Source organism: Macrosteles quadrilineatus, unplaced genomic scaffold, assembly GCF_028750875.1.
Source record: "Macrosteles quadrilineatus isolate MER2022 unplaced genomic scaffold, UCM_ALF_1.0 Scaffold_5__1_contigs__length_97177068, whole genome shotgun sequence".
NCBI classification, from domain to species: Eukaryota; Metazoa; Arthropoda; class Insecta; order Hemiptera; family Cicadellidae; genus Macrosteles; species Macrosteles quadrilineatus.
The window spans coordinates 50,293,060-50,316,090 of record NW_026542598.1 but is presented as its reverse complement, the minus strand read 5'-3'; the positions used below and the strand labels follow the sequence as shown (position 1 = coordinate 50,316,090).

The window sequence follows — 23,031 nt, the reverse complement described above, 5'->3', positions numbered from 1 at the left end:
TACTCTTTTGGCTTTAGCGGCATAGGTGTTGGTATTTTTGTCTTCTCAATAATGTACATTTAAGCATCAGTAACACAAAGTATTTCTTCAATACTTATTAATCATTATTTTTCCGACAAAGTCACTTGATGCGCTAAGCTCAATATGAATGCTAGATGCTTACTTACTTTCCGTGTCCGGAAATCAGACTTTGCATTTCCAAAAATTAGCTACCGATATGGCTTTGTCATTCGCATGAAAAAGATCATCTAATGTGCAAGACTGGCCTAGGCATTTGCAGATCAGCAGATGGCCAAGATCCTGAAAAGCACCACACGCGCACAAGATGTTTTCTTCGTCTGGTAAGAGACCCCATTTCTGCATGTTTGTCTTGCATTTTGGTACCTCGACCCTAATTCGATTAAGGGTCTTCCACACCGTGTAATGAAGGCTGCTACTTTTCCAGGACTTTTGCCTAACCCTGTATATATAGTGATGTTAAATGATCTGCTAGCTTTATTTCTAAGAGCAGCTGTTTCTTTATTTAGGATATTTTACTAAACCTGAATGATCAAGGACAGAATTTTTTTAATGCTTGTCTTGTGGCGACCTCACTGTTGGCCAGCACTTACTTATCCAGCTTCTAGCTTTCTGTGCTCTTTAATTTAATGAAAGATGGTAAAACAAACCTGGACCAAAATTCTCTTGGTGACAAAAAATAACAGTGTAAATTTAGGGGATGGAGTTTAAATGCCTCCTTTTAATTTTTTTTTAATACAGGGGCAGTAATTGAAGTTTGGATCTGTTTCAAATGCCACAAAGATTTGAATAGTGTAATTTCCCGCCTCTAGCCATACAACCGGTTGGAGCAGTTGACCAATCAGAGCAGGACAAGCATCCGGTCATTGCTCTCAGCTGATTTGATCCAGCTCCAGCTGTTTCTTGCTTGTGTCGTCGTTTGAGTACAGTTGTGCAAGTGCCGGTTGTTTCTGTCTGTCTATATGATTATAATGGGCTCTGAAAGGTGTATGAATTCAAATTTAAACATGATTCTTTCCTGATTTGAAATCTTTGAAATTGAAATCTGAAGAACAAAGAAGGTTATGTGAAGTGTTGTGACTTGTTCTGTTGGATTTTGTGGTATTTATCCTAGTTTGGTTTTCATCTTATTGTTGGTAGAAAGCTAAATCGAATTCTTATCATTATATGCTTGTTGAATTAAGTAAAGCCCACAATTAACATTTTATGTTTGACAAGATAGCTTATATGACTTATGTCACCAAATGGTTGGAATGTTGGTATATTTTTCATTAGATGCTTTGAAGTGCAAAATTTCTAGAATAAATATAATTAAAGAAACAACTGGCTTACCAATTATATTTCACTATGATATTGATTAGAAACTACTATTCTAGTTCAAAATGAAAACAATTTTTTTTTTCGAAGCGGCTATTTAACATAAATTTAATAAACATTACATCTGTCAATAATTCTGGCTCAACCACTGCTTTAGAAAGTAACAGCAAAGTCTCTGTCGTAATTCTTTACTCTCTTCATCAGTGACAACAATTTTGGGGAGCCCCATACTTTTGATGGTCAATTGCCACGCCTGCTCAACATTCAACCATTCAACATATTATGTTCATCTGAAACGGGCATATTTTATGATTTGTAACATTGATCATGTATTCAATTTTGACCACTGATATTTATAACTTCCACTAATTCTACTCTGATAATAATAATAAATACCCCAGCTGCAGCAAACCTGCCGACTAAGCGAATTTCCATTTGTCTGAATTGATTTTCAGATAAATATATTTTAATAACATTAGGTTTAACGAGTACCTAGGTTTGCTGCTACAAGGAAACTAATAAAGTGTGTTTTTGAGTAATATATTGATAGCTTATTACAAAATAAATAAATTTGCCAAGTTTGATCAAAATATATCCATAAACAAGCAAACTACAACATTTGACAATACTATCCATAAGAATAACATGGGAATTTTAAATTTAAAATTTTTTAAATTTTCTCCGTTACTAATAACCGAACGAAAATACTTTTATATACTAAATTATTTGTTTTTTTAAGCTCTTTAAAAAGGTCTAAAGAGAAATTGGGAAATTTTGTGTTTTGAGGGTCAAAAGTGAGAAAAACCAATTTTTACCCCATAAAACCCCCCGTAAAGCCCCGTTCCCATGGTGCGATCATGCTGGTTCGCGAACTCATTCAAGTTTATCCCGCTTTACACCTTTAAACCAAATTTCATCAAAATCGGACAAAAATTACTCAAGTTATCGCGTTCACGGACATATATATATATATATATATACATATATAAAAATTTGAACAAATGGTGTTTTTGGCCTCTGGGGACATCAAAATGAAAAAGAAAATCGGTCCCGGGTCTAGGTCTTACCGTGCCACCTACGGTGGTAATAGCTACTTTCCTATAGGGAAATTTGCTAAAACCATAAAAAACGCAGGACCCAGTCAAAATAACTGCGCTAGAAAAAAGGCTTTCACAGTCAGTAGACATACTTCAAAGTAGAATCTTGGTGTTCAGGAGATGATTACCATGTTGGCCAATTGCCAATGTTTTTGATCCATTGCATCAATCCTCCAGCTATAATTTTAGCTTGCCTAAAAAAATGGATTGTTGCAATGCATCCTAAAGCGTCAGCCAGTATTTCAACTAGTTCATCCACTGTTACTGATGTGGTCATCCCCAGAAGTCTACAATTTTACAATCTAAATAATTTTGGTTAAAATTGGGTCCAAGTACCAAAAGATCTGTATTGAATGTTTTTTTCCTGCTGGAATCATATTTTAATTTTAAGTCACATACCATAAATTGTTTCTACAAATAATTTTCAGTCGTTAATAATATTCACAGATTAACAATGATTCAACCAAGGCTGATAGCTTGTGCTGCAGCTGTGTTAGCCGTGTCTACAGGAGTCTGGCTACGCAGGAAACGCAGACTGTCCGCAGACCGACTTGTGGTAGCTATTACTGGGTGTGACTCTGGCATCGGCTACTCCACTGCACTGCATTGTCATTGTCGGGGGTTCACTGTGGTGGCTGCGGTGCTCGATTTGAACAGCAGCGGGGCTCAGGACCTTCTGCGCATCGCTCAGGTGATTGAAGATAGTTTTGTTTTACTGAGACGGCTGTCACAATGAGAGTACAAGAGATTTCATTCATCCCACATGTTCATTGCTGAGTAGCTGAGTGGATTCAGTGCTTGCCTGGTTATTAGAACATTTCAAGCCTAATGCTGACAAATTTAAGAAGCTTTAAAAACCGAGACCAGCTGTCCTTGATCTTTGGGCTTTTAATGAATATTGATCCTGGTTATAGAACCAGCTGATCTTGGTCAGTAACATAACAATGCTAACATCTCATTCAACTCGCATCTTTCATCTTCTTGTTAAGTTTGTACATTGCACATTTATGTGCTGGTGTCGTATAGATCTAATCCTAATGTATCATTTACTCACATTTGAAGGCCAGATTTTCAATCAATGAGACCCCAGCAGCTCTCTTTGGTGGATGAAGCTTAGGGGGTTTAGAAATAGACGCGGGATTGCTTCAACTTGATGAACTCGACGTTTTGTTTTCAACTATCCGATTGGAAATTAGACCTAGGAAGGAGGTTAAGAGACTAGTCATAGTAACCAACTATGGGAAGGTATGATTCTGAAATGGTACAAATCGGATACTAAAGGGTTTTTAGTCTACGAGAATTTATTTTTAATCTTCACTCACTTGGGTACAGTAGCTAATCTATATATATACAGGCAAAGCCCTCACTGACTCACTCACTCATCACTAATTTTCTTACTTCCCATTTACCTAGGAGGCTGAAATTGTGTACACTGATTCTTTATGCATTAAATAGGAAAACTAAGCTGTTTTTATTCTGATCGGACTCTCCGGCTCCGCCCCAGTGGCTCTGGAGTTTCCCATGTTAACCTTATGAGTACTCATATTTAAATGGAAATGAATCTTAACAGCTGTTTCAATTAAACAAGTTGGTTCTGTTCTATGATGTTCAATAGCATTAAAGTTACAAGGATTACCAACAGGGTGCAGCACTATTATTTCTTTTACATTTATGACAACAGCTAATTTGCAACCAAAAGGTGAGTGAGCGTAGGGAACGAGCTAACCTGAAGGCAAGTGAGCGCAGCGAACGAGCTCCAACCTAAAAGTGAGTGAGCGTAGCGAACGAACTTCAACCAGGACGTGATTGAGCTATGCGAACGAGCTCACTTATAAAGTTAAACGGGGCAAAGCCCGCGGGTACAGCTAGTAAATATATATATTTTTTAAAATTTAAGATATTAACATGAGGGGATCGGCTGGCCAGACCTTATTACTTTGGGTCAGGTTAAAATAGTATATTACGTTACTAGTCCTGAAAATAAGTGTTTACCGGACGAGTGTGGTCGTCTCGCACGGGATTACCATACGAGTCCGGTACACACATTTTGGACGAGTTACGTACGATAGTTTACGCCATACTACTTAATCCGTACAAATCATTATATATTTCCACCAACTAAAGGACTAAAAATCACTAGTTATGTTTTTGTTTATAACCACTCATTGCCACGCAAATACAGTATAATCAGCTGATTAGTGTCCGGTGAAACTCATTGCAGAACAGTAGTATGCAATTCGAAACTCCATTTGAATAAACTGGCGGCAAACAGCTGTTTTCTGGACTAAATCCTTGCGTGGAAATTTCGTCAAAACAGTGTGGTGTAGCGTAAATTTACTTTTGGGTCTTGGACTAAATTTAGATTGGGACAAAATCGGGTTGCTATGAAAAAGTATGGATTTAAAAATCTATAAATTGTCTCACTATAATCGGTTTAAAATACTACCTACTGCAATTGTGGCAAAATTAAACAAGAAACAAAATTAAAAATGAATAAAATTGTCCTCATTCACGACAAAATTGTGACCGTCCCCTACGGTTGCAGTGAAATAGAGGACATATTCTGCGATATCAAAAGAATTTCGAATGTCTCCACGTTCATGGCAAAATAGTGAATATCATTTTTGATCGCAGAGACATCATGTCTCCTACATTCACGACAAAATAGTGAACATCTTTTGTGACACGGGGACTTCATCTTAGTCTGCTGCGATTGAAGCAAATCATAATATATTAAATCTCGGTAGTTGATGCTTTTAGCGATTGCTATAATAAAAGCTAGGGTAATTGTAGTATTCTTTATACTGTATATTATCAGCTGTTGTCATTAGATTTAAAACAATGTTTACCTTTTCAATTTGCAGTTGTAAATATTACTTTCAATAAAAGAGTTTATTCAAATGCGTGCTTATTATGAACTCTAATTCAAAGTCACAACAATTGGCGACGAGAAAAAGTTTTTCAAAATTTCTACTCATTATTTGGATTTAAAACCTTTTCTAAATTTCGATTTTGTACATTATGGATGCAGAACAATTTACAGCACTACTGAAAGCATTCACTGAGAGCCAAGTCACACTTGCAGCTGCACTTGCAACGAAGATTACCGAAAAACTTCAACTTCAACCTCCAGTACAGCAGAGTAATACGTTAGTAAGTATTCAACCATTTAAAAATTTTGATCAGAAAAAGGAAAAATTTAAAAACTATTTGGAACGCTTTGAAAATTATCTTGCTGTCAAAAACATCTCAGATGAAAGGAAAAAAGCACAACTTCTTTGCGCTTCAATTGGCTCTGTTCACTACAATAATCTTTCATCATTAATTGGACCTGAAAAACCTATCAAAGACCTAGATTTTGCTACTTTGGTCAAATCACTACGTGACATGCTTTCACCACACAGAAACGTTGTAGTTTCACAACATTACTTTTTAAACACTTATCAAAAAGCAAATCAATCAATTCCTGAATACATAGCTTCACTACAAAAAGACCTGTCTGAGTGTGAATTTACAGTCCAGTGTGAATGTTCAAAACAAGTTTCAGTCTCAGATACATTTTTAAGAGCTCAATTCATAAGAGGCTTAAAAGATGACTGGATTCGAGAACAGTTATTACAATCAGACACTACTTCATTCAAAGACATTGTAACCAAAGCTACTGCTTTGGAAGCTTCCCGATTAGAGACCCAGGCTTTGAACAAACATCAGCATTCAATTCCAACTGATGTAGATATCAATAAACTTTCAAATGTAGGTACAAAACATCAGAGAAGTCGTTCAAACTACCGTAAGAATCCAAATTCTGGTCATACTTATCGTTCTCAATCAAAAGTAGATTTCAATCGCCTAGGTTTTGGAGATCTTTGCTTTCGATGCGGTAGAAATAATCACCGCGCAACTGAGTGTCGCACTAGCAAGTCATCACTTCATTGCACTTCCTGTTCAAAACAAGGCCATGTAGCCAAAGTTTGCATTTCAACCCAAATGAAAAATAAGTCTTCTACCAATCAATCTAAGTTCAATTCAACAAAGTACATTTCTTCAACCTCTGATGACATTCCGCTAGGCTTAAATCAAATCACTGAAGTTCATCCAGTTACCAAACCTAATATCATAGACATATTTGACCAGAACGAACGATCAAATTTACCCGATTCACATAAGTATTTTGCTACAGTTTCAATTGATAACAAACCAATGCGTTTTGAGATAGATTCCGGAGCAGGATTTACATTAATACCAGAAAAAGCTTTCAATGAGTTAAATCTCAACGTCAAACTTGACCCAACTAATGTGTATTTCCGTGCTTATACAAATAATGTATTTAAACCATTGGGCAAAGTTACAGTTGAGGTTACTTACAAAAACCATAAATCAATTGAAGATATGTATATAGTTCCTGATAATTGTCCAGCAGTCCTAGGAAGAGTTTGGATTCGACACTTACATATAAGTCTACAAGAAATAGATGATGGTTCAAATCAACCAAACTTTTTCAATGTCTCCGAAACATTCCATTCAATTGATGACATATTTTCTGAATTTTCCACAGTTTTCGACCAAAGAATTGGATGTTTGCCCAACCACAAAGTTACACTTCAATTACGTGAAAACGCTAAACCTGTGTATACCAAAGAACGTAATGTTCCGTTTGCCCTTAGATCTCAGGTTGAGGAAGAACTCAACAGTCTTGAATCATCCGGCATAATATCTAAAGTCGATGCTAGCGATTGGGGTTCGCCTTTAGTTGTTATTCCTAAAGAAAATGGCACAGTGAGGTTATGTGTTGATTACAAAACAGGCGTAAATGATCGTATTGTTTCATCTAATTTCCCGATCAAACACATTCCAGATGTTTTACACTGTTTGCGAGACTCTAAATATTTTTGCAAGCTTGATATTTACAAGGCTTATTTGCACATTCCAGTTGATGCCCCAAGCAGCAAAATTCAAACTATTACTACACACCGCGGTACATACTTGATGCACAGACTTAGTTTCGGAATCAAGACCGCGCCTGCCGAATTCAATCGCATTCTAAGCCAAATTCTAAACGGGTTACCAAAGACTGAAGTTTATTTTGACGACATAATCGTGCATGGTACAACAAAAGATGAATGCTACAATAATTTACGGTTGTGTCTATTCCGTCTACATGCGAACGACTTGCATCTAAACAAAGACAAATGCAAATTCTTTTGCGAACAGATTGACTATCTTGGTCATGTGATTAAGTACAATCAAATTTCAAAAAGTCCAGAAAAGATTAGAGCTGTTTGTAATATGCCTCAACCAAGGAATATTGATGAGGTCCGGAAATTTCTTGGAATGGTTACCTACTACGCTCGGTTCATCCCAGACCTATCTACAAAAACAACACCTCTTCGACAGCTTCTACAGAAAAATAGAAGATTTCATTGGTCAATAGATTGTCAATCTGCATTTGATTGTCTCAAGGAGGAAATAACTTCTAAAAGAGTTCTAGTACCATATGACCCCCATCGTCCAATCGTTCTAACATGTGATGCCAGTCCTACCGGAATTGCAGCTGTAATGAGTCACATAATTGATGATGAAGAGAAACCGATCGCTTACGCATCCAGATCCTTAACTCCATCAGAGCGAAATTACAGTCAGCTCGATCGAGAAGCTCTTGCGATCGTGTTTGGAGTCAGTCATTTTTACAATTATCTGTATGGACTTCACTTCACCTTAATTACAGATAATGCCCCTCTTTCAAGAATTTTCCATGAAAGCAAATCCTTACCACCCATGACTTCCAGCCGAATACTCCGTTATGCATCTTTTCTATCAGGGTTTAACTATTCAATACGTTTCAAGAAAGGGGAAGCAAATGCTAATGTTGATTGTTTATCCAGAGCTCCAGTCACTCAACATTCTGAAACCTTAGACATTTTCCTAAACAATGAAGTTACCTTGCTACATTCAGAAACAATTTTTGAAATATCTTCTGAACATTTAAATGCAACTATTCTAGCCCGGGAAACAGAAGCTGACCAAAATCTTAGAGAAATTAAAAGGAAACTTTTGTCTTCTTCTACTGACCTACCATACACATTGGACAATGGAGTACTTTTCAAGGAAACTCGTGCTGTCATTCCTAACAGCCTTCAACCTCAAGTCTTACAGCAACTACATGCTACTCACATTGGTATTACAAAGATGAAGCAATTAGCCCGAAGATACGTTTATTGGCAAGGGATTGACAAGGACATAGAGAAATTAGTCCAATCGTGTGAAATTTGCGCCCACATAAAATTCAATCCTCCCAAAGCACCCCTTCATCCATGGGTAGAGCCAGAAGAAAACTGGGAGCGTATTCATATAGATTACGCGGGGCCTTTTCAAAACCACTACTTTCTTGTTTGTGTGTGTGCCAAGTCAAAGTGGGTAGAAGTTAAAGTATTGAGAAATGCTCCTACAACTTCTAATACTATCATTCTTCTCGACAACATTTTCTCATCTAATGGCTATCCTCAAGTGATGGTATCAGACAATGCCACAATTTTCACCAGCGCAGAATTCAAGAAATACTGTTCATCCAATGGAATTTTCCAGAAACTGATTGCACCTGGACATGCAGCTACAAATGGTCTTGCTGAAAGAACTATCCAGACTTTGAAGCAAAGATTAAAAGCATTGGAAGATGACCATCGTCAAATACATACAAAGGTTCAAGAGATTCTTCAACAATATCGTGCCACTCCTCTCTCAAATGGACAATCACCTGCAGAACGATATCTTCATCGTAGGATTCGCATCAAGCTGGATGCTCTTCAACCTTACCATCCGGCAAAGAATCCTCCTTCAATAATAAGAGTTCGAACATTCAATGTGGGGGAGAGAGTTCTCATTAGGGAGTATTCACAAAATAATAAATATATATGGACATTTGGTGAGATTATACAGAAACTAGGGACTCTTCACTATATTGTAAGGTTAGATTCTGGAAGAACACTGAAACGTCATCTAGACCAACTCCGGAAAACTCAAGTAGGCCTAAAGAAGGTTCGTTTCAACGAATGTGAAGAAGTACCTAATCAAATTCCACAAGTTCCAATGCAAGTACCCATACTTCCGCAACAGCAAGTTCCTATGCAAGTACCAGAATTAGTCAGATTACCAGGTGAAGAGAACTTACAACCAACATCACCACGACCACGAATACGATGTTCAACCCGCACTCATAAAGCTCCAGATTACCTTAAAGACTATGTTACAAAATGAGTTCAAAATAAGTGGGGGAGATTGTAGTATTCTTTATACTGTATATTATCAGCTGTTGTCATTAGATTTAAAACAATGTTTACCTTTTCAATTTGCAGTTGTAAATATTACTTTCAATAAAAGAGTTTATTCAAATGCGTGCTTATTATGAACTCTAATTCAAAGTCACAACAGTAATAAATCGTATCTCCTTACAGATTATCGGTGAAATTACTTTTCAAGAGTAAAAAAAAATCCTTTGAGGCCTTATGTGTGGCCCCCTCCCAGGCTGAGGCCCCCGGCAACCACCATAAGGGAAATATGGCCCTGCATATTTGTTTTGAGATTCCATTACCTCTCTTTAGATTTTTATTATAACTATTTTGTGTATCTACATAATGTACGCACATTGTTACAGAACGGGATAACAATAGTTTTTTATCGTCATGGAAACACCGTCATCGTTTTCTGTTATCGCAGCTAAATCTTGTATATATCCTGCGTTCATTTAGACATGATATCATCGTCTCCCGCGGTCATGGAAACTCGTCATTGTTTTACGTTATCGCAGCAACATCTTTGACATCATCTGAGGTCTTGAAGACATCATCATCGTCTCCCACAGTCAAGGAAACAACATCACCTTTTTCCACAATAGGCCTAGTGCAAAAATCTTGGATATCTTCTACGGTCTTGTAGACATTGTCATCGTCTTCCAGTCTTTTTTTTTTCTGCCGTTAAGGCAAAATCATGAATATCTTCTTCGCTCTTGAAGACGTCATCATCGTCTCCTAGCTGCGGTGACGGAAAAAACGTCACCTTTTTCCTAGTGCAAAAATCTTAGATATCTTCTTTGGTCTTGTAGACATTATTATTGTTTCTCACGGTCTTGGAAACGACGTAATCTTTATTCACAATACTGTAATGCCAAAATCGTCGATATTTTCTTCTTCGGTCTTGTTGACATGGGGATCTTGTCCCACTCTGCTTTTTCCAAAGAAACTAAACTTGATGTTAAATAGTATGTTAGTATGTTAGTATGTTAGTAAAGTATAAGTTAGTTAGTTTAAGTTTGAAAATTGGATAGAACTGAAATAAGTTGAGAGTTATTTATACACACAGTTTTATTTTTCCATAGTAACAATTATAAGTTGAAAACTAGAGAGAGCGACACGAACAGGAGCTCGATCATTTCCAAGATATCACATAGTAAGTTCGCACGCAATTTGCAGCACAGCAAAAACACTTGGCTAAAAACATGAATTTTGCGTGCTTCAAACCAATCGGAGTGGTTGCATGGAGTGAATGGTGGAAGGGAGGTACATGGTTAATATCACCATTTGTTTCCAGTTTTGATTCATGCAATAGATGTCCACCCCGACCTTTGAATACCTTCTTTCAACAAGAGAAGGTTCGAGAAGGTCCCAAAACGCTCCGTTTCCGGTAGAATGCACAGAGCGGACTACTGGCGAAAGTGGAAGTAAAAATGTCCACAAGATCGTTGCCCGCTCCGCTCCCAAAATCTAGAAAAACAAACGAGATTGTTCCAAAGTTAACCGCTACGCTCGCCACAGCGGCTTGTGTGCGCGATCCTACTTGATTGTTTAGGTTTGATTTTGTTGCTCTAAATCGCGCCGCTCTGCCCCACCCTGCTCCGCTCCCAGTCGCTGTATGTGTGTTTCTACCCTTAAGATAATTGAACTTATCTACTTTATTTAAATATTGCTGACCCTGAATAGCAGAGTTGTACGAGTCCCAAAACTCTTGCCATATAAGAATATTACCGTCAAACATGGGTAGGATTAGTTTAGGCAGTTGTACTAAACTTCGTGGATTTTCCAACACTCGCTCAGATGAAAGACCATTTGAATTATTGTCATGATTAGCTTGATTTAGGGCGCTTCAGCAAGGGTAGACTTTACGCGTAGCTTGAGATTGGCGGTCTTCTTCCGCAGTCGAGTCGTCATATTCAAATAGTACGTTAGTAAAGTTCAAGTTAGTTAGTTTAAGTTTGACAAAACTGAAATAAGTTGAGAGTTATTGATACACACAGTTTTATTTTTACAAAGTAACAAAATTATAAGTTGAAAACAAAAATAAATCAAATTTTATCAGCTGAATATTATTAACCTAATCCATGCCTTTGGCACACTTGATGTCTTCATCTTAGACTGGATTTCCAGATAGATTGTGTCAGGTTTCTTCATGATTTTTGTGGAATGTCTACTTTTATCAATAGTCAAAGCTTTGAAACTCATTGATGTACAACACTTTTATTTTAGACTGATGATATTTACTCTATGAAATATATTGTTGTCGCTAAATAGTGACAAAATATTTTTTAACCAATGTTCAAAGTGTTGATCATGTCAATCGCAGATCAGTGGCAGGCTGGAGGTGGTCATGGTAGATGTGAGACATTCTCAGGATATCTCTCGGTTGGTGGACAGAGTCTCATCTTTGTTGGACAACAATAACAATCTCAGTAAGTCTAAACTAAATAGGTACTAGCTTTGTAGTATTATCAACTATTATCAGTTTGTATTATTAATTAATTGTTGTATTATCAGTTACTTATACAACATTTCATATAATTTTGTATGAGATTTTTCTGATTTTGATTGATTACTCCTTAGAGTTTTTGATGTTTTCAATTAATAGTACCAGGGGACCAAGCCAGGGCTCGGTATACTTCATTTTGATTGTAAAAGCAATAAGGAAACTCACGTTTTTTACAACACATTTTGGTTTTAGCGAATTTCTCTTAAAGGGAATAAGCTATTACCATAGGTAATTCCTATTCTATATTCCTTTTTAAAAAGTTAATTTATTAATTTTTTCTAGAGTTCCACAGCATTATCAACAACGCAGGTGTGATGGTGTTTGGAGAGATGGAGTGGCAGACGGAGCAAATAGTCGACTTACAGTTAGAGGTGAATCTCTTGGGAGCCATCACTGTTGCGAGGCTCTTCGCACCTCTGCTTAGGAAATACAAAGGTATGGAATGTTCCCAAACAATTCTACTCATATGCTAATCATTTGTTTTCATCTTAACATTCTTAACCCTTGTCTCTGATCCCATTTTCACAGTGTAAGATTTCGCCTACCCAAAGCTGTTCACTGAACTTAAGTAATAAACTTAGAACTACTACGCTACGACTTTGGTTTTACCGGTCTTGTTAGTACGGTAGAAGTTAGGTGTGATCATTGCCTGAGAGTTGTATCATTGGTTTTTAGTTCAATTGAGTAGACAAAACCTCCTGTATGAAATATGTATTAGTTTACTCACATCTAGGTGAGTGGACCGCTCACAGTGACTGTACAAATTTCAAATTTCCAACACTTAATTTGTGATATTTTAATAATTGAAGTAACAAAAATATGCTACGGTTTTTAGTAAGGTGTCCTTTCAGTTTGGTTCGGTTAAAAGTTGTATACAATGGATTCAGTGCAGCATTTGACAGCACCAAAGTGTCGGAATTTTGTATATTTTTTTACATAAAAATCTTGAATCTTGCCCTGGCCAGCAACCAGCATTATAGATCAAGGATTCGACCCAGATCTTGTTTCAGCTTATGCAATAATTACCGGTGTCTTTGTCTTGATAAAATTTTCATATTTTGAAAAAAAAAATGCTTTTCAAAACGCTGCATTATCCTTTCAAAAGTCACAAAAACCTATTTTATATTTTGTTGTACCACAATTAATTGAACAGAGCGAGTGAAGCTCTTATACGTTGACTCTTTTGCATTCCGTAATACGCAAACTCCTCTTAGATGGCTGTAGCAACTAATGTCAGAGGATGTTTAATTTGTTTGTTTATTATGGGGTATTTGGCCTCGAGAAGCCATTGAAAGTGCCCATGTTATCGTCAATACCTTGTTTTAGCTGCAGTTAATAAAAACAGCTGATACAGGTTATTTCAATTGCAATATAAAATGTATTTATAAAGGTGTGTTAAAATGTTTTCTTTGTATCATCTGCACCACATTGATGTCCACGGGGTCATTCACATTGATACCCGTACATATTAAATATATTTCATTTAGCTAAATAGCTTATAAAATAAATTTAATATTTAACTCAATCTGAGCAAAGCTTGGTTTCCTGGTACTTTGATATTGAAAAAAAAACATGCTAAATTGTTTTACCGAGCATACTCATCTAGTTGGCTAGTTAGTTATGTTTTAGTAGTAATGAACGTCTCAGATTTAAGAGAGTGCCATAATTATATTTTGTGTTTTCACTTACATAATCACCATCACATGAAGTCCTCTTATGCAGTTATCAGCAACCAAAATGATAAAATCCGAAACTGTAAGGGTTGATTTCTAGGTATCACCAGCTGGAATTGTACCGCCTTGTTTGGGAAAACGCTGATGACCAACCCACAAGTTTTAAACTTACAATGTAAATGCATGTCTCCGAATAGGCCTAAAATGAAATCTCTGTGTTTTTTACTCCCCTTCATTACACACAATGTGTAACCAATCTAACTATCCCAATATTTATCTCTACACAAATGTTGTATTCACTTAAAACTGTAGGTAAAAATAGTTATGAAGCTCGATGGAGAAGGTAAATAACAATATAATAATATGAACCCCAATGACTCTGCTCAATTTTGTGGATGCCTCTGCGAACGCCACCTAGTTTATTTTTGTAAAAGAAAACCAAACATCAGTGCTTTTGGTTTTATTTGGTTGAGTTGCAAAATATGATTAGTTACATTTGTTTAGCTGTGTCTGATGTATGTGTAGGTCGAGTGATCAACATGACCAGTCACTGTGGCAGTCTGCCACTGCCAGGGTTGTCCGTGTACGCTGCCAGCAAGGCCGGGCTACAGGCTTGGTCAGATGCACTGCGAGTCGAATGGGCTAAATACGACATCTCAGTCATATCATTGATACCTGGTAGTAATTCGTTTATAATCTAAATAATGGTATATCTAAATAAATGGTTATCTTGTCCTTGGACTTTGAAAGTGAAGATAAAGCTCTTACAAAAATTGGTTGTGCCCTAAATGAAGTAATCTGGAAATCACTGTTGTATTTGCTAGATTTGTTCTAATACTTTTCACTCTCAAATCATCATAGAGGGAGGAAATATAGGGGTTCGGGAGACAACTCCTTTGACCTTTCCATTTAGAGAAATTGCATTGATTACAAACACTGTCCAGGGATCCTATCGCAATAATCTCTTCTTAATCTTAAATTCTTCTTCTATTCACAAAAGAGGCCAAAAGTCACTGAAAAATCATGATATTTAACAAAGTTTAAATGTTTGTATACAGGTGCCTTTTTCCAACAAACCAACATACTGTCCAATCAGAATGCTCATGCTGAAAATATGTTAAAGGCAATGAGTGAGGAAGCTAAGAAGTTTTACGGCTCTTATTATCAACTGTACCAGGTATTCTTTATTTGATTTTAATTCAAGTCTATTTATATTTTAAAATTCTATTTTTGGAATGAAAATAAGTATGTCTACCATGTTTATTTTAACTAGGACGTCTTGGGGTCGCACGATTGGGCAAGTTTATTAAACTACGTAGAACAGTTCCCAAATGTAGCTGTTTCAACATAGTGAAGGACGGCATTGCCTATGACAGATATGCCTAAGCACGTTATTAGTCTCAATTTATCACCCATCCTAAAATTCTCAGTGAAAGTTAAAGCTATTTATTTTACAACAAACCTGGAACATCATGCGCTCACTGATGTAATAAATACACATTTTGTATTCTTTAACAGTAAATTTTAAATCAGTTTAATATAAACAATATTTTTAGTGTAAAAACGATGATCATTTCTTAAGCGACCCTGATCGGAAATGTCTTCTATGAAGAACCGTAGCCCAGCAAAAGACCTTGCTCTACTGGAGCTGGCTGTGTCCAAACACATGTTTTGCAAGATACAAATCAAATCAAATCAAATCAATTCATTGTTGTAGACATTTCACAATGTTTTAACAATCGTCATAAAATACATAATGCTCTTATTAATACAGCAAATGAATACTTAGATGTAATCAATCAAGTTCTAGTATTAAAAAATATATAAATATAGGCACAATTAAATAGAAATATTTTGACATGTAAACAAATCCTCCACTGTATATGGGCATTTTTGTATTAAATATGTTTTCAATTTTGATTTGAAAGTGTTCAAGGACAACTCCCGAGACTCCACTGATAAATTATTAAACAATTTAGCTGCCATGTATTGAATGTTTGTTTGACTCTTTGAGTATTTACAAAGCACTGTTTGCAAGTTGTTTTTAAATCTGGTTTCATAATTATGTCTATTTGAATTTTCTGAGAACATTTCTAAATGATTTTTTACATACAACAGAACTTGAAGAATATATATTGCAGGCAAAGTTAAAATTTTATTAATTTATCGTTTTAAATACAATGGTCGAGTAAAGATGAGTAGTTTGGTGAGTAGTAACAGTTATGTTGTAAACAATTTACTGTACAAAATGGGAAAATAAATAAATATCTTATTTATTATTATTTCTTTTATTTGTTTAAAAAACTTTGATAAAGGTTTTTACTTTTTATATATACATATTCAATAGTGTGGAGAATTTAAATGTTGTTGAGTGCACAGGTGTGCTACGATTGGGATTTAATATATTTGGACTAATCCAAAAGTAAAATAGTTTTCTGTGCTGCATTCTGTAGAAACAGTGTTGCACTATTTCAGATCATGACTAATACAGAATGTTGTGATTATTCAAACCTACAAAACAGTTGCTGAAAGTAAACATCTGCTTTTAAATTATACGAGGTGTTAGCCCGTCCTACGTACGGGAGTAGTCAGTTAAAACTGTGTATCAGAACAGATAGCTTACACGTATAAAGACAAATTTTATAGCAGCCTACAGTAGAAAGAGTAATTATCAATTGAGAAAGTGTATAGGCCTAGTCAACGATATCACCTTCCAATTCCATCGCATACCTGCCTCTTCCATAATCAATATCAACACAATACAATTCCTCATACTATACACAATTTCCAGTAGGTCTGAATAGAAACTTACCAAAATAAAACATCCAATAAAATTCACAGTACACATAATTATAACGTTAGTTTCCTGACATCATTAAACGAATCGTCCACACATATCCTTTATATCAATTTCACTGCATCAATTGCTAAATAAATAAGTGTAAACGAAGAAAAGTAAAAACAACAACATATAGTTTGTTTTGGTAAACAGCTGAGTTAAAAATAAAATAATGTTTATTATCCATTCCGTTATCAGTTCTAATATCCTTAATAATTAAACCACCCTCATTGAATCAATGTACACAGTAATTCCCCATATTCATTTATTTAAACTATAAAATATTCAGCGCCTCCAAACGTAACCACAACTAAACACACGCCAAACAACTTTTTAGATTTCATAAAAGGATGGTTAGTCTAATTGCAGTATCCTAGGTCAACGATGACGTTGTGCTCAATCTATGTCATTCATATCTGTATACCTTTGGATAAAACCCAAGGCCCCACTAAAATCCGTCTGGGTTGTGGTGGTAATTTAAAATTGTATTCCTGAGGAATCTTAATCTCCTTCTTTATGACATCAATATTTCCGGGCCTAATCCGAACAAGTTTAATCATTCAAAAATATTGATTGTAAATAACCCAAGATGAATTAAAACTTGTAAAAAATGGATTTTCCTACCCTTTCTTAAAAAAGTTGAGCAGTAAAATAATTTGCATATCCTTTTTTTAAGACTCGTGTACAGAGCCTCGACTTGTATACATCGATGGTGTTACTTTTCTCGGTCGTCTACTAATCTTACTTATTTCCTAAAAATCAATGACAAATCAGAGTAAATAAAATAACCTCATAGTTATACAGAGCATTTTAATATTTAACCAGCTGTTAGTTAAAAGAAAATTATATTGCACTAAAACAAACCGAAGGTTACAAAGATTTATTTAAAAAATATTTTGAACATCCTAGTATTTTACCTATGTATATTTAAATAATCTGTCTTCCTCTTATCGAAGGATTGAACGTATCAATGAATAGCATTACACATAGTATAAATAAGTCAACCCTTAGTATGTCTTTTAATTTTATCCAAATGCTGAATTTGTGTTACAAACGCTGAATGTTTACAGCTGTTATGTTAAACAAATTATATTACACCAAAAGCTAGTTTAGAATCTTAGCGTCGGCTGCTAGACTTTTCAAAAATTAAAACTTAATTTCTAAATAACTGGGACCCTAAACTAAAATTATGGCTTCGACATTCCCTAGTTCTCAAAATTATCTTTCTTTCAACACAAAAACCATGAAAATCCGTCGAGTAGTTGATTCAGAATCGTGAAATAAAAAAACTCTATTTCGTTTTAATATTATAGATTTATTTGTAAACATTGTAGTTCCGAAAGTCTGACATTAAACCCCTTAAAACCCTCTGGGGCCCTTTTGACGGATCTGCACCACACTTCACACAAACCATCCTTGAATAATGCTTCAAGGGTTATTCAACATACATATACATACTTATTCTTTTATAGATATAGATAGATTCTAAGACTGGCTACAGAAGCAGAGTGTCTACTAGAGTGTGATACCAACTATCAAGTATCAATAGGTAGCCAAACTGAAACCTACCAAACGCTAAGATCATCTTTATTTATCATTCACACCCTACATAGTGCACAATACATCTAGATCATACATACACCATCAACATACCTATAGTAGAATGTTGGGAAAAACAGAGTATGTTGATATAAATTATTACCGATTGCTGTCAAAGACGCCAACATTTTTATTTAACTAATCCAGACTAAAAGAACAACTTCGTTTAGGATACCTACTTCAGTTTACAAAAGTCAATGATGTAGTGCTGTAGTGTGTGAAAGTTTAGCTAAACCTGATGCTTTCCCTACAGTCATACCTAACAGCTCTATCAGGAGACAAGCCTGCAGCACCTGTACAGAGTGTTGCGCTCTACAGACTACTAGACTCTGCTCTGCTGGATCCACGGCCTCGCCCTCAATACCACAACACACCCTGGCGCTACAGCCTCTACCATAACCTGGCCTGTGTCGCCCCCACAGTCCTGCGTGACGCCCTGGTCACTAGATTTGTCGCTATGCCTCAGTACAAACCTGACAAATAGGTGAGTCAATGTGTAATCTATTAAATAAGTGTCAAAATTATGAATGGAATCCTTGTGGGAAAAAAGAAGTTGAAAAAGATGGAAAACAATTTTTAGACTTCATGGCGGTTTGACAAACCTTTCTCTTCAAACGCAAAAATATACTGCTACTGTTTGGCAAGAACCTAATCATGAGTAGGGTGTGGCGTCTGACGAAACCGTGAACTATTTCGTACCAGGACTTTTACAGAGTTGGTTATTGCTTTTACGGCTTTTCCTGATTATAATTAGTGTGACAGATGTGGGTAGTTGATTGGATGGGTGGTTGTTATAGAGCTTGCCTAACAATCAAAGGTTGCTGGATCAATCCTGAGAAAAGTCCATTGCTTTTTGATGGTTCAAAACTGTACCCAGCTGTACCTGATAATTGGGCTGTAAATGAATGACCCTGGATAATGAAACACCTGATCTTAGTCAAAACAAAGCTACACTGATCATCTCACTTTTTTCTACACACATCGTGACAGGTTTTTTTTATTTCACTATTCTAAATCAGCCACTTGATGGATTTTCATGATTTTTGTGTTGAAAGAAAAATAATTTCAGGAACTAGGGAATGTTGAAGCCATAATTTTAGTTTAGTGTTTCAGTTTTTTAGAAATTAAGTTTTATTTTTTTTTTAAGTCCAGCAGCCGACGATAACATTCTAGACTAGCTTTTTATATAATGCCATTTGCTTAACGTAACAGTTGTAAACATTCAGTGTTTGTGACACAAATTCAGCATTTGGATAGAAATTAAATGACATACGTAGGGTTGACTTATTTATACTACGTGTAATGTTATAACTTTTGATACGTTTAATTATTTGGTAAGAGAATGACAGATTATTTAAATATACATAGTAAAACACTAGATATTCTAATTGATTTTTCATAGCAGTCTTTAAAATCTTGGGTTTGTTTTAGTGCAATATAGTTTGTTTGAACTAACAGCTGGATGGATATAAAAATATCCTATATAGAACTATGAGGTTATTTTATTTAATCTATAATTTTGTCGTTGATTATAGGAAATGAGTAAGATTAGTAGAGAGTAGAGATGAGTAGACCACAGAGATAATTAAGACCTTTGCTGCATACAAATCGTGGCTCTGCCCACGAGTTCTCAAAGAAAAGCCTATGCAAATTATTTTCCTGCTAGGCTCTTTAAGGAAAGAGTAGGAAACAGTGGCGTCATTTCATCAAATCCTTGGGGGGGGGGGGGGCAAACACAGGGGGGGTCCGGGGAAAATTTTGCAGTTTTGAAATAAAAAAGAGGGGTTAAGCTTATTTTAATTGTCAAAAGCACTTCGAATAAAAACAAAATTATGAGTACAATTTGTTTAAATTTAGGCAGAAAATTAATGAAACTAACAATTATTGACAACAGGCAGAAACATAATAATATGTTGGTAAGTTAGTCATCTAAGAAACGTGATCAACAGTTTCATAGTGTATTAATATTATTTGTGTTATTAGATTTAAGACCAAATTCTCTTGTACAGCATTTACACCTATAGCAATGAATACGGTTTTATTCATAGCCTATAGTTTATAACAGTTTAATTTGGTTTTTAAATAAAACAAAAGTATTCAAGTACTTAAATAAATTCAAATTTTATTATCAATAAAATAGTTTGACACAATTAATTTGAATGTGCTACTGAGACACTAAAAAATAATATTTTTGTTTCAAATTACTGTAGAAGAATAGGCAAGATTTTTGTCTGCCGTTCTTTTTAGGATTTGACGGGAGAAAATATTTGTATATTAGCAAGTACAGCATATTTCTTTCTCTAGCCCAGGAACCAGGAGGGGGCAAACGCCCCCCCCCCCTGCCCCCCCTAAATGACTCCCCTGGTAGGAAAATAACAATGTTTACATGTTTTAATTCATCTTGGCAGCTTTTTCTTTGCAATAAATGTTTGACTGCTTAAACTTTGTTTGGATTGGGCCTGAAAATATTTATGTTATCAAACAAGGAGATCAAGGATAATCAGGAATCGCGATTATTACTACCACAACCTTTTGATGGGTTTTATCAAGAAATAAACAGATGGATAACAGAGATTAAACACAATGTTATCATTGACCTAGGATACTGCAAGTAGACTTACTAGGTTTCCTTTTGAAAATTTAAAACGTTGTTTGGCGTGTGTTCATGTGTGGTTACGTTTGGGTTCGTTGATATAGGCAAAATATCACTTTTATTTAAACTAAATAATAAATATCTTATAGATTGAATAAACTAATATGGGATATTACGTTGTATATTCATTCAATGAGGATGGGTAATTATTCAAGGCCCCACTAGAAAAAACAGTCCATGCTGCAGCACGGGCAGCGCAACACTACGTCACGGTGGTGGATAGTTGTACTAAACTCTTACCATTAAAATCTGACAAACAGCCAGCTTGTTTATTTACTTAAAACATATGGGAATGGTGATGGCAATGACTTTATCAATGAAATCTATCCACTAGTGTGACGTCATGGATCCTGCAGCATGGCCTGTTTTTCTAGTGGGGCCTTGAATTATTGCGGATATTGGAACTGATAACAGCATAAATAATAAACATAGACAAATTACATCCCTAGCTTACTAGCATGTTTACCTTTTCAAATTCATTCTACAGGTGAATAGTTCTTTTTCCAAATGAATGTTATTGTAACTAAACTTAAAACAAACTATCTGTTATTGTTTTTAATTTTCTTTGTTTACATTTAGCAGTTTGCATTTACGGAAAGTAAATAAAAGAAACGTCTTATAACACTTAAAACATATATTTACGCTTATACTGTTACTCACAAGACGGTTAATATACAAAAAAGATGGTAAATGGTGATCGATTTCGATTGGACCCACCGGCCAATACATTTTTATAAGTACAACTGGAGTCGAAATTTACTTGTTCATTAATCAGCTTATTTCTATTTTTACATTTTTTTCTTATAAATGTACAATTCTACCCAAGCACTTATTACATATCCTTTCTTACAATTCTTTAAAATACATAGATTATCCTCCATTTTTCCTATTGAGTGTCCATTTTGTAACAGGTGTTGTGCGACATTTGATCTTTCCGGTTTGTTGTTCCTCCATGCAGATATGTGGTTTTTGAAGCGGTTGACGAAGTTCACAGTCTGTCCAATGTAGAAGTTGTCACAATCATTACAATTGATTTTGTAGATGCCTGAAGCGTCGAATTTGTTACAATCTTCTATTTTTTTATGCAGTATTTTACTAATGGTGTTCTGAGTCCTGTAGGCTATTGAAACTCCGTAATCCTTGAATCAGTCCCCAATTTGTGTTGTAGTCCCCATGTAGCTAAATGAGACATATCTGGTGTTTTCCTCTTTTATCTCTTCTAATGTTGTTCTGCTTTGTAGTTTATTCTGGCTATTGATTTTTCTCCTCGTCTTTCTTCTTCTTTCGTCTTTTCTCTTTAACCGGACAATTTTTATTAGCACATCGGTTTAACTGCACTAGATCTGCAGGAAGTGAGCGGTACTGAAACGACTGTTCTCGTGGGAAAGGTTTGAGACCAGTTATCACGTTTATTAATACAATGCTCTTCTATAGACTCTTTTTAATATACTGTATACTGTACATTCTTTTATGAAATCAGGTGATTTAACAGTAGTGTAAAAACAATTGATTTTATTTGTCATTGTTGCCATTTGTAAGAATTTTAGCTCAAGTTTTTCAAAACATAATGTGTACCTTTTTGCCATCCCATCACAAGACCATCCCATCACAAACTAATCACGAATGATATTTTTTTATTATTGTTATTGTTGTTTTGCTTACCCATTTTCCAATTATTATAACTAGAACATAAAAAATACAACTCCATTAAAATGTTATAACATTTTCTCGATTGGTATGAACAAGGAATCCATAACGTAAGTTGACATATAATACAAAACATTTATGAGAAGGCTTAAATTGAAGATTGGAAGCCAACTTAAAAATGGTATTTTGACGAATGCCTGAACACCAGGCGCAAGGGTTAATTTTTCTCATATTTATTGAGTTTGTTTTTTTCAACAATTCACTGAGTTTTATTACTTTGAAAACTAAAAATTATCTCGCCTTCGTTTTAACGTTTTGACTAAACTCAAAAGTGTGATTTAATATTTTAGGGAGAAGGAAAGAATTTGAAAGGGTAGTGAATACAAAACAGTTACA

At 35.3% G+C, this 23,031-nt stretch overlaps 1 protein-coding gene across 1 annotated transcript; it reads left to right on the top strand.

The window, feature by feature from the left end:
• Positions 1-947: 947 nt before the first annotated feature.
• LOC128995590 (D-beta-hydroxybutyrate dehydrogenase, mitochondrial-like) lies at positions 948-18,819 on the top strand. Its single transcript, XM_054420607.1, has 7 exons — positions 948-1,119; positions 2,880-3,123; positions 12,042-12,147; positions 12,507-12,659; positions 14,423-14,575; positions 14,956-15,074; positions 18,589-18,819. Exons 2-7 carry the CDS (start codon positions 2,887-2,889, stop codon positions 18,817-18,819), a joined length of 999 nt encoding a protein of 332 aa, XP_054276582.1. The 5' UTR covers positions 948-1,119; positions 2,880-2,886.
• Positions 18,820-23,031: the final 4,212 nt, after the last annotated feature.